Here is a 13,428-nt window from a genome sequence, read left to right on the forward strand (position 1 = left end):
CCCCAGCAAGAAAAAATGATATAAGACCAGAGGCATTGAGGACTGGAAGACAAGAAGTAGTGGATCATATAGACTGTGGAACAAAATATGAGAAACAGGCATATTAATCCCTATAATGAATGAAAGAAATTACTGAATGTCAAACTACATGTACCAAAAAAAAAAAAGAGATGATAATCTGTGCAAAAATGAAGAGACACCACATTGCTATGTGTTGCAAGCAAGATTCTAAACAGTGTCATCAGGAATAGAATAAAGAAGTAATAAACAAAATATTGAGAGGTGAACAAGCCAGATTTAGATCGATCACTAAGTATTAGTAATATTATAGAGCAATCTTTTAATGACAATCATCACTTTACATCAACTTCAATGACTTTGAAAAAGTGTTTGATATCATCAATAGAGTAAGTTTAAGGAACTCTTACATTACAAATTCCAGTCAAAATCGTCAGCATGATAAATACGCTGTATGCAATCTGGTCCTGCAAGGTTATTAGTAAATGTTGCTGTCTTTATATCTTTACCCTTAATTAGTGATATTTCTCCTCTGAAGGGCTGATCTATTTTGAGCAAATCAACAGATCTGTATACATGTTTTAGTGCGGTAATTATTACCTTGTAGGCTTGTACTGCTCTAAGCAGCTGAAACTCTTCTGAAGACTGGGTCTTTTGAATACTATAAAACAGCAACAACCCGTACTGCAGTACATGCTCATGCACTGCAGACATACGTAATACAACTCTTTAATCATATGCTGGACTGAATTCTAATTGAGTATTTGAAATACTTTTAAAATAAGCAAATGAATTTTAAAAAATACCTGATACATGTATACAATATGAGAAAAATGCCATTTTGAAAACCATAGCGGCCATTTTGAAAATGGCCTAAACTTGAAAGTCCAACGATATTTCCTATTTAGTACTCGACAAGGAATCGTTTGCCAAATTTGATGCTTGTCTCTTCAAGTGAAATATTTTCTTGAACTATCCTCCCCACTTATTAAAGTGTACCATACCAATATATCTCATAGCTCTAGATCTTTTTTGAAATATAGTGATATTGAAGTGATATTGAGAAAAGTCATAGCCTAAAACATTTCTTTATGTGCTCGGTTATATACTTTGGGAATGTCAGGAATATTTATACGCGGCAAGACTTCATCCTTTAAACAAACACAAAATGACTGTTTGCCATAAATATAGATTAATTCTGTCTCCGAGGAAATGACTAATAAAACATGTCAAAATTATTTCTGATAAATTCCTTGCGCCTCTGAATTCGATAAGCACGGTAAAATGACGTGTTTGTTTTTATCATGCTCCTCTATTGCCATCCATCACATCATTTCATAGTCTTCTCATTCACATTCATGTAGAACAAAAAAAAAGAACACACAGTAAACAAATAGAATTTTACTTTTAAGGATAACTTTCGGCACAAAAGTTGATTGATAACAAAAGCAGACGACATTTTTCTCTAAAGAATTAACAAACATGTAATAACAAAAGCACCCACGATTTTTTATGATTGCTTATCGCTAAAATTATACAAAGTTATGAGCTAACGATATCATTGTTTTTGCAAGATGAAAATTTTAACGCTTCATCGAAGCACGTATAGTTAAGTTTGAGAGCGGAAACATTTCAAAATTTTAAACAGGTTCTGTGCTCTAAATATATTTTTTTTTCAAACTGGTATTCTACAATTTATCATCCCGTTACAAATGATCCATCGAATTTTTTTTCATTGAATTAGAGGACATAAATTGTACAATGAAAATTTGTTTAATGATTATTATTGCTTTTTAAGGGAAGATTAGTATCTTAATAAAGGCGTATTCAAGTGGCTGTCATAAAAGATCATTAAAAAAATACAATCTCTTTCCTCTGATATATGCCAAATTTGACAAAAACCACGGTACCTGTTGATCAATAAATTTGATAAAGATATACTGTTTACAACATATACAACAATTGGATAACGTGTGATGTCTTTGACAATATAACACAATTTTTTCTATCGTGCCTGGAGGCAGTTTGACACTACGGTGATGACGCAGGGATTTATCAGTACCTTCTCAGGGGCCGGAATTCGGCCCCATTCCCAAAATGAGTTCAGTTTTTCCCAATTTGGCAGTATTTTTTCCCAATTGGTGAACAATGCATTTATATCTAATTATCTTGGAAAAACACAAAGTAAAATTGTCAGAGTGTCTGTAATTTTCATCTATTTAACTCAGTTAGCAAAGCTACAGTCATAACACGTGTTAAAAAACACTGTAAAAACATCGCCAACTTTTAAACGAATTTCCTCCATTTTTCTGACAATGGTGATATTGTGTAATTATATAGATTTATTAAGTTATTTCTACCTACTCATTTAATCTACGAGTGAATAGTAAGGACTGTAGGCATTATTTCAAATAGAAAAATATATTTTCAATGCATTAATACATATTAAAAAAGGACTTTGAGAGAAAATGTGTACTTAGTATTTTTGCAGGAGGTTTATATATAATCTCCAGAAACAGATTCTATAATGACTTAAATTGGAATCTCATACACATATGTACTACCCTAAGTTGAACAAACACTTTATACTCATTGAAGTCAATTTTACTTTTATTAGTCTATTATTCATAATTGATCATAATTGATAATATGAAGTTGGATCATATTTAATTGTCTGTTTGGTTGCCCAAATTAGAGTTCATGCTGAAATGTTAAATGAATTACACCTGAATAAATGATCTAAGGAACAATTTTAATTTTTTCCAATTTCATCAAGAAGCCGATAATTTTTTCCCAATTCCTCAAAAATGGCGTTTCCCAAAATAGGCTGATAAATCCCTGTGACGTATATGTATGGATAAGTCCTAACAACAAAAAGAGTACATGAAAGCAAAATGTTCACGACAGACGTTGAAACAATATAACTGTTTCGAACATGTCACTGGGTAAATTTAGCATTTTGTATTTGAATATGATTGTGATGTCGTCATTGCACATATTGCATACATGCACATATTGCTTACTGTTTCCTTGTATGTCTACAGAATTATCTAGCTAGCGCTCCTATTAATAGTATTAAATTCCTCCGCATCGAAGTATGAACTGAAATACGTAACAAACGAGTTCATCACGAGTACTTCGAATCATATTCAAGATTTCTTTGTAACAAACCCTTTGCGGTTCAATTTTGAGTAAAATCTCAAAAGAAATACATATAGAGTGATTATCTCATCCAGTATTTCAATAGTCAGCAGTCTTCCTTATAGTGTAAATGAACCATTATAGGTAACTGATCATGATATGCACGATCAAGCAAGGCGGCTGTAGTGTCATTTACGTAAGAATTGTTTTTGACGAAAACAACTCTGATTTTCACGTAATTCTGAATCAGTAAAGGACGAGAGATACAAATTTGTATATTACTTAGTGGAATTCTGAAAGACATCGTCATCTTCTGGGACTTCTTCTACTTCCTGTAATGGTTCCTCAACTTTTTCTTCAATCATTTCTATTTCCTCTTCATCTTTGGCCCATTCCTGAACTTCTCCATCCGAGAAAATCAGAAAGAAAATGGCCCCCAAACAGTAGATAACAGCGGCAATGTAGAAAGCTACAAGCCACTCTTGCTGTGTTTTCTGGAAAGAAAAAAAATCATTAGTCTTTATCAGGGAGGAATAAAATGGGCACATCATTTGGCAGTCTCAGAAGTGAACTAAATTAATGATCTAAAACAACACCAAGATACGACTATTAAATATGATTACCCGAGAACATTATCAGAAATCATTAGAGAGACCCATAAAATATAACCTTGGATGACGTGTTATCAATCACCATCAAAGTAAAGGATATTTGGTGATAATTAAATTTCAGTTCGTGTAATTAAAAAAAAATCCTCTGCCCATGATAACTAACACCAGACGAAAACGACCAAAGTAGATCGCTTTGGACGTCCATGCAGCTCGCTAAAATGAGACATACTATAGTAAGTACACTTTATTTTGTTTGTAAAACATGTTTATAAACATTTGTAATGGGTTTGCCCCTATAATGTCAACGACATGGCGCTTCCCACTGGGAGGTGCGTCCCACCGTGTTGTTTAAAGTATCCATTTCTGCCTATTCGGCGATCACCAATCTCTTCATTCATTTTGTGTGTGTGTATGTGTGTGTGTGTGTGTGTGTGTTCAAGAAAGGACACTCTCTGAAATCACTAGACAAGCAAGTTCATATGCAAATCCATGTATTTCATGCAGTTACATGCAACATTACCTTTGTTCACAATTATAGACTAACAAACAACTATATACTAGTACTTTGCCTACTGTCTAGAACATAGAAAAAGGCGACGATTAATTCTTTGACTCTTGAAAATTGTCCATCGCAATAAACATGTTTAGTTGAACGTGTTTCATACAGTTTATAGAAATGAAAGGAATTTTTCAGGCATAGTTTTGACGAAGCTTGAGAAATAAAACTTACATTGACTGTTATAGATGCTACCACGTATGGGGCGATTATCCCCGGGATACTAGCTCCAGTGTTGGTGATCCCAAAAATAGTACCCGCATAATTAGGGGCGATGTCGCCATGGTTGACGAAAACGGACGGAAATTGGAATCCACAAAATGCCAGAGACAGCGTTAGGAGGGCAATAGCAGCCTCTTGTTGGAAACACGTCATATAACCCAAAGCAATCAGAAAAGCTGCAGGGACAAACTGACCTACAGAAAAAAAAAAAACAATAATAGGGCAGAACTACCTTGAAGTGGAACATAATGTTTCTTACATGTTTCCATTGCTCTTTTTTCATTATTAAAAGAAAAATATTAATCGACATTGAAAGTGTACACCTGTACAAATATTTTCTTAATTATACATGACAGCTTCTGAATAGCAATTCTTTTTTTTTACCTATGGCACAAAAAAGTTTTCTTGTCCATTTAATACTAAGAATATCCTTTGAAATGAGCGTGTCTGCAAATATTCCGGCCACAATGATCGTTACCCAGAATGCCAGATACGGTATCATAGAATAAATTCCGTTCTGAAATCAAAACATAACATACTGGTAAGATGCTTACGTCACCCCTGTTTAAAATTTAAAAGGTCATAAAATGTCTGCTTTGCATAGGAGGGGAGGGGGTCATTTAACTGCCAGAAATTATTGGGACAATATTTATCAAAAAATACATAGAGAATATTACAAATATGTATCCATTCCCGTTTCTCACCCCATACGAGACCGGGACACCCAATATCAGCCAGCGAGCATCCGGTGTAACGTTGAAATTCTACAATACACCGTCCCTCAGGCTGATATTTGTGTTTCGGGCTGATACTGGTTGTGATAAATTATGGAAAAGGGTTTATCATATACACCGATTCTGCACTCTGCGATACGGGTGACGTCACAATATCCCAAATCAAGAACCGGTCCGAAAATCCATATCAATTCAATTGTTTCTTTTCCTTATGTCATACATGTATTTCACATCAGACAGTATGACACAATTAATATAAACAAAATGTACAGTAATGCATGCTTATTTCAGTACACTCGCTACATTGTATATAATATACTTATAGAGACACATATATAGAATTACTCAAATCTTTCAGTTATATATATATATATATATATATATATATATATATATATATATATATATATATATATATATATATATATATATATATATATATATATATATTAAGTATTTACATACATATTATATGCTACAAACAATTTAGTAGTTCTAATCTTCGTTGTGAAGCGCTGAACAAAAATCTTCCCAATTTAGACATTTCTTTGACATTTTGAACACTTAACAATTGCATGTATTAGTTTAAAGACACTAGGTTTTTTTTAACATAATACTGCTTGATATATTGTATTTTGAGATCATAATATACAGGACATTTTAATATAAAATGGAATTCATCTTCTACACCATTCAAGTCACATAATAAACATATTCTGTTATTTCTATTTTCATTTACATATCTACCTTCTTCAACTCGTAAATTATGACTAGACAGTCTAAAGCTTGTGATACATTTTTTGTATGCATGTTTAATGGGTTTTGATAAATAATACTGTATAAACCAAAATGGTCTATAATATGTTGATACAACTTTCCCTTAGTAGACATCTTAATACTGTGAAAGATTTCTTGGCTATACACATCAAAGAATCTTTGCTTAACTATAAAAAATTCTCTAGGAGTATCAAAGTTTTGGAACAGGAGATAACTTAAACCAAGCTTATCAAATTCATTCTTAATTTCAGTAAACCATTTGTCATTATTCATTGCTCTTTCTTCATAACATGCTTTTAATGTACAGCTATTTGTATTTTTAAGTTTAAGCCAATATTTCAAAAATTGAAGTTTCCTTGAAAGATACAGAGGTAATCTGCCTAATTCATAATACACCATATTGTTTGGGGTACATAATTTCACACCTAAGACTTTCTTACAAAAGTTACTATGTATTTTTTCAACATCTTTGGCCTTGTGAAAACCCCATATTTCAGCTTCATATGACAAAACACTTTTTACATATGTATCAAAAACTGCACATTTTGTTCAATATTTAGGTAGTAATTATTCATTCTTGAGTTAATTGCAAAAAAATGCTTTCCGACCTTGATCGGCAACATGCTTCTGAGCATGCTTCATATCACGTATCGGACCGGCGTGCAAAAATCCATATCAAACCGGAAGTAACGTTTGTATAAAGTTTAAAAGTTAATTAACTTGATTTAATCTAAATATACAAGTAAAATAATTCTTTACTAACATTTGTGGACTTAATTTGTTTTCAAAGACCTAAAATTGGCGGTATTAGATTTTAAAGAAAAAGGTCATAAGCATGCACGAAACATTCTTCAATGACTTTAAGTGAACTCGCATATTAAGGTTTTGCCAAAGGTCAAGATGTCCAAAAAATTATTTCTACAATATCTCAAAAACTATGTAAGGTATAAAGTTAAAACTTTTACAGTTTATAAATATATCATTGATTAACAGATAGAGAGTATCAATTGAAAACAAATATTTAAAAAAATATATATATTTTTTGAGAAAAAAAAATTCAAAAAACTTGCATATTTTTTAAAAAATGCACCTGCTTAATTCTGTACTTTTAGTGAAAACCATCATTGCAGAAATAATATATGTTTATCAATGAAGGGCAAGTTGGACGTGAATGGTCTCTGAAAGGCTGTTATTGAAAGCATGACATGTATAAAGACAAGACCCCTATAAAATCCGCTATTTGCAATGTACTTTCGGTTTCAAATCGTAACATTTGGACAAAATAAACAGGGAAAACAACTTTCCAGAGGCTATCGAAGTCCAACTTGCCCTTCATTGATAAACATATATTGTTTCTGCAAAGAAGGCTTTCACTAAAAGTGCGGAATTAATTAGGTGTATTTTTTTTAAAAAAAATATATGCATTTTTTTAAAAGAATTTTTCTCGATAAATATTTTTTTAAGTATTTGTTATCAAGTGATACTTTCTATCTGTTAATCAATGATATATTTATAAACTGTAAAAGTTTTAACTTTATAAACCACATAGTTTTGGAGCTATTGTAAAAATAAATTTTTGGACATGTTGACCTTTGGCAAAACCTTAAGTATTTTAAATATATGATAAAAAGAATACTACATACTGAAATCCATATCATATGTCATATCAGCCCTCGGGCCCCATATCAGCCCTCGGGCCTTCGGCCCGATGGCTGATATGGGGCCACTCGGGCTGATATGACATATGATATGGATTTTAGTATATGTATGTAATATTCTCTATATATTTTATCTTAATATTTACTTTACATAGTTAATTATGCAGTCACAATAGCTGTATCAGCAAGCGTACATTACGGATTCGTAATGCATGGAAGCTGATACAGCTAATGTGACGTCAGGCATATTGCAAATGCAATAATCCTGTAATTATAACTAAGTACGTAATACGATTCTTACAGATTTGATATCGAACTTGAGAACTTCTTTTAGGTATGTAGGCATTTGAGTCAACAGCATGTAAGCACCATAGTTTCCTGCTGCATTGGTCACAAGAATAGCCCAGACTGGCAGTGACGTCAAAATGGATTTCCAGGGTTTACCCTACAGAATAAAAGCTTAAATGGCAGTCATCCTCTTTAAGTCTTAGGATTGATTTATTCTGTAATTAGAGAACTAGTCGAACCTTTTTTCTTAAATCAGCATGCTCTGTATTGTTGTCTTTTCCAAGCGAGTGTTCGATATATTTTTTCTCGATGTCAGTTATATTTGGCATCTCCCCTGGGCTGTCCCTAGCAAGGAATCCCCACAATAACGACCAAACCAACGAGCAGGATCCTATAACGGAATTTTTATGTCCTTAAAATACCTTTCTTCGGAAATCAGTGTCTGATATAATATATCATTGAATTTGAAATAAGCTACACTACACAAGAACAGCATACTGTAGTAGTGCATTAAAGACTGTTCCTCATAACAGAGATACAAGTACTATAGTGAGTGTTCGAAAAGTAAATCTTATATTCACATAATAATTTATTTTTTACTTGTGAAAAAGTTTTATATCTTACCTAGAAAATAGAAAATTGATGGCCAGCCACCATATTCACAAAGCAGACTTGATATTGGAAAAGCCAAAGCGTTTCCCAGCTGGGTCCCTGAAAAAGGAAGTTTATTATAAGTTCAGAGCCCACAAAGATTGAAGAACATCTTTCTTCGTTTAATTCTTCTAAAATCTTTAAGCTCACCTCCAAATGCAAATGCTACAAGCCTACTTCGTTCATGTGGGGGCGACCATTTTGCCCAAAATACTTGTGCGCCCGGATACATTGTAGCCTATAGAAGATATTTTTTCTGTAGTTATTTGGTTAGTGTAAGATAAGGAGTTTACTAGCTGAAAAGTAATAATTATGCTTACTTCACCTATTCCAATGAGGGCACGTGTTATTATAAGCAAGTAAGGGCTTCCTCGAGCAAGGACAGGGGTCAGGAGAGTCAACACAGAAACTAAAGTCATCCCTGCAAATATAATACGGCGAGATCCAAAGCGTTCCGAAAGAACACCCGAGGGAATCTGCATTACTGTGTATCCCCAAAAGAAAGCTCCTAGAATGCCACCTTGAAGAGCTTTGTCCCAGGTAAACTCACCTTTCTGAAAAAAAGCAACAAAAAACAAAAGGAACAAAATGACATAGCAACTATATAAGAAATTTTGTGTATTTAACACGTACATGTATTTGTGGAAAGCATGTATGTGTCACAAGATATAGACATTGTACAAGGTGTTTTGGGTGTAAATATTTTGTCCTTTAAACATACCAATGTCTTAGAAGCAGGAGGTACTGGACATGTTTTGGCCACACTGCTTGGACCTTCTATCACACTGCTCTGGGTGACGTTATCAGTAAGTATACCGTAGATTGACATATTCGTAATGTTTGATTGATATATCATGTTGGCTGCCGCGAGTTCCGACTTTATCATACAGACGATAGCAATGCTGAGGTTGACTCTTTGTGCGTAAAGGAAAAAGAAACCTATGAAGCAGAGGCCAGAAAAGCGTACCCTCCACGACGTCCACCATGGAACTGAAAAAGGACAAGGTTATTATTAAAAAATATTAACAAAAATTAGTTGTATGTAAGCCAAAAAGCGGAAGAGAGAAAACTTGCCTTCTTCTGCTTTTAGAGTAGGGGGTAACTTAAGCTCTTCGATAAATGCAGACACCGCAGAATCATGATGAGGGTAACTAAGACTGGAACTGCGCATGCGTCTGAAACTCGGATGCCTGGAATCACTTCCTGGACTCTGGTTAGGGTTAGAGTCCCTCAGACTCTTTCTACTTCGAACGAAAGGACTCTGACCAGATTCTTTGCGCCGAATGTACTTGACACTGGGATGTTCAGATCCCTTTGTAGAATCATTCCTAGTTGTGGTCACCAAACTCCTTCGGTCCGTGTTTTTGCGCGTTGGTGTCGACTCCACAGAATCTTCATTGTGATCCGAGTCTGTGCCAACTGCGCTCTTGTTTTGGACTGTGGAATCTTGTTCAGAGTTGTCCATCCCGCTTTACTCTTCTTGAACAAGACTGGATGATATAATAAATTTCAATAATAACTGTTTCTGACAATTTTTTTAGAAGATTAAACGGTACCTTAAAATGCAAAAAATAGAAAACATAACGATGTACGTGTCTTTTGCAAAGGGATAGGTGCCAGAATGCCAGCTATTCAGATATTAATGACCACAAAATAAATGTTATATAAACTGTTAGGGATGCTGTTCTTGAGTACAGTGATTTTATTATCAAACTGACATGAGTAATAATACCTAAAATTAGGACGAAATTCCAGGCTACATTATGACGTTTTATTGATTGAATTCAAAATAGAGGCATAATTAAAATAAGGAAACTTTGATCAGAAGAAATATTTTACTTACCCTGTCAAATTATAATTCCATTATTTTCAACACATCTATATTTTAACGTTTAAAAGTGCAATTGTACAATAGCTAGTGTTCGGTGCGGAAGCAACCAAAACTCGGATGTCCGGATAACTTGCACTTTTCAAGGAGATATGAACAGAAATACTAGCCCTTTTTTGAATGACTACAATTTCATTATTTTAACTAAAATTGCATTTTATACAGGGCTAGAATTTCGTAGTTGATTGGAATCATAGGCATGCAACCATAACGACCAGTTTACATGCCATTTTTGCAATATTCGACACTTCTACATCAATCAAAGAAGAGCATCCTGTGAGAAGAAGAAAACCCTCGACACAGAGTATTCCGAAGAAAACCCTCGATACAGAGTATTTCGAACAAAACAATCTTTCTCTGTCTCCTTGTGTTTCCTATCATTTCATTCACTTAATGTGTAAATCAGACAGATCGGAATTACCGCCAGTGGGATATCGATTTATTCCTTACAGGAACCATGTGAATGACATTCAAGGTGAAAAACGACTTTTGTTCTAGAATACTCTGATTTTATATATATATATATATATATATATATATATATATATATATATATATATATATATATATATATATATATATATATATATATATATATATATATATATATATATATATCGTTTTAAGATTATGATATTATCTATTTAATATGGATAGCTTTCAAATGTAAATGATCAAACATCTGTTTCATTTTAAGATTTTCTTTTATCAGAAGATTCAGAATTAATAAGGTAAAAAAAATCTCAATGTTTTGCCACTTATACGTTTATGTTTAGTTGTTGCATTTCTAAACTTGATTTATCACTTTATAAATAAACAGCAGAAATGCAGTGAAGCTTTCTTACCTCTATTCCAGAGGAGTTCCAAATGGCTTTTCCCTTTCAGATTTCAGGTAAAAATTTTAATTATCACTCACAATATCTATTTGTTAGATCATTATGTAATTTGTCTGGTAGAGACTGGAACAGAAAATCTTTGATACACACCAGTGCGTGATTAAACCAATTGCAAGTTAGTCTGACTGCGTAGTAAATGCAACCTTCAGCAAAACAAGGACCGACTGGATTATCGTCAGTTCCTATCATCTGAATATTCATCGTAAACATCTTTTATATAATTTGTTTTTTAAAAGAAAGAATTATTTTTGTATGATATTGATTTTAATCTTGGTTGTTTGCTATGAGGGACACTTCTCAATATGATATTGACAAATAATTTGTTCTGCAGAAATACTGCACGGATTAAGGATCGTTAAATGGCATATTAGATGTTTTGCAGCGAGGAACTTCAGAGTTATGTCCTGATGTCAGTTATCTCAGCTGGTGACCAGTTCTGTAAGCCTTTATAATTACTGGTTTATCATATCCTTGATAAAAACAATATTTTAGGACCCTGAATTGTCAAGATCAATCATTGATAGTTTGTTACTAGGTTCAAGTTATCAATACTCACATTTGTTTCGTAGATCACATATGTGTAATCAATATTTTGATTTCCGAGAAACTATTTTGTTTGCGATTTTCTAACCCTTTGTAGTAATCTAGCTGTTTTTTTTTCAAAGTCAACAAGTTCTTTTATTTTTTTAAGAAAAGTCTTTAATGATTTTTGTCTCTCTTATTCTCTTTCCTTACACCCAAGGTCTAAATTGATTGAAAGACTATTTCTTCTCCATACATAGAAAAGCGACACAATCAAAATGATATCACTCCTGAAGACGAACCACTGTTCTCACTGGTGAACACAATAACTACAGGTTGATTTTTACTTACTTTCAGGTTGATTTTTACTTACTTATAAGTTACAGGTCGATTTTTACTTAATTACAAGTTCATTTTTTTACTTACAGGTTGATATCTACTTACAAGTTCATTTTTACTTACTTATAGGTTGATATCTACTTACAAGTTCATTTTTACTTCTATTTACAGCTTGATATCTACTTACAAGTTCATTTTTACTTTCTTACAGGTTAATTTTTACTTAAAGTTGATTTTATTTACTTACATGTTGATTTTTACTTACTTACAAGTTGATTTTTATTTACTTTCAGGTTGATTTTTACTTACTTAATTGGAAACTTTTTCTTACAGATTTTGTATTTGAATGCTGTTAGTCTGCCAGGAATACAATTTACACGTTTCAGAGTGCTGCTGTAAATAAATCGATTTCTTCCATGAACAGTTGATACTGGGAATAGTTAAATCATCAGCATCATATGAAATTCAGCTATTTATTTGGATATAATTTGGCTGTCTGTTATTGAGATACATCACAATACTTAACGATAACATATCTCTGATATAAAAACCTTTCATTACAGAATAATTAACCTGAAATTTGAGTTGTGCGTGTTTATGAATTATTGGTTACTAAATAGATAGATCAATACACTTTCCTTGTTATTATTATTAAAGTATAAATGTGTATAACAAATTAGCTTTCATTTCATTTAAATTGTTATTATATCATTAATTTTGAATTTCGATTTAGCGTATATATTCCAATTAACAAATCGATAGAGGACAGAGTTAATAAACAAAACACGACAGATCATTATGATCGTCATAAAGTATGGTGTATTGTTATATGAACGTGTACATGTATAATACTAGGTACTGTTTTAGTGGGAGAAAAGCGGATGATAATAAGAGCATTAGTTCATAGGACAAGAAGGTGAACATTCTAGACTTATCTTGTAAATCCTCCCACTACAACGACTGTATCATCCAAACTCACGATGAACTAGAGTTAGGCAGAATCTGGAACAGGTACACATCACAATTTACAACGTTGGATGCTTATTATAACATACACTGATAAATAATAAACCAGAGTTTGATATAGATTGAGAATTGCAAAAAAGATCTATAGTTACCCAAACCAA

At 32.8% G+C, this 13,428-nt stretch overlaps 1 protein-coding gene and 1 long non-coding RNA gene across 4 annotated transcripts; one reads left to right on the top strand and one right to left on the bottom strand.

The window, feature by feature from the left end:
• Positions 1-1,404: 1,404 nt before the first annotated feature.
• On the bottom strand, positions 1,405-10,136 carry LOC133189471 (sialin-like). The gene is made up of 10 exons (XM_061324843.1): positions 9,731-10,136; positions 9,378-9,646; positions 8,977-9,210; positions 8,807-8,894; positions 8,630-8,716; positions 8,245-8,396; positions 8,019-8,162; positions 4,933-5,065; positions 4,501-4,742; positions 1,405-3,653 (listed from the first exon to the last, which is right to left on the bottom strand). The coding sequence occupies exons 1-10, from the start codon at positions 10,119-10,121 to the stop codon at positions 3,438-3,440; spliced, it is 1,956 nt and encodes a 651-aa protein (XP_061180827.1). The 5' UTR covers positions 10,122-10,136; the 3' UTR covers positions 1,405-3,437.
• Positions 10,137-10,656: 520 nt separating this feature from the next.
• Positions 10,657-12,922, top strand: LOC133189482 (uncharacterized). 3 transcript variants are annotated; one of them, XR_009721483.1, is made up of 5 exons: positions 10,657-11,019; positions 11,401-11,436; positions 11,772-11,878; positions 12,223-12,297; positions 12,635-12,922. It is a non-coding gene; the product is annotated as an uncharacterized LOC133189482 (long non-coding RNA). The 3 variants fall into 3 exon arrangements; XR_009721480.1 differs by lacking the exon at positions 12,223-12,297; XR_009721479.1 differs by lacking the exon at positions 12,635-12,922 and having other exon boundaries at positions 12,223-12,465.
• Positions 12,923-13,428: the final 506 nt, after the last annotated feature.

The sequence above is a fragment of the Saccostrea echinata genome, unplaced genomic scaffold (genome assembly GCF_033153115.1).
Source record: "Saccostrea echinata isolate AGI-Se365-2 ecotype Australia unplaced genomic scaffold, CSIRO_AGI_Sech_v1 ptg000001l, whole genome shotgun sequence".
Taxonomy (NCBI): Eukaryota; Metazoa; Mollusca; class Bivalvia; order Ostreida; family Ostreidae; genus Saccostrea; species Saccostrea echinata.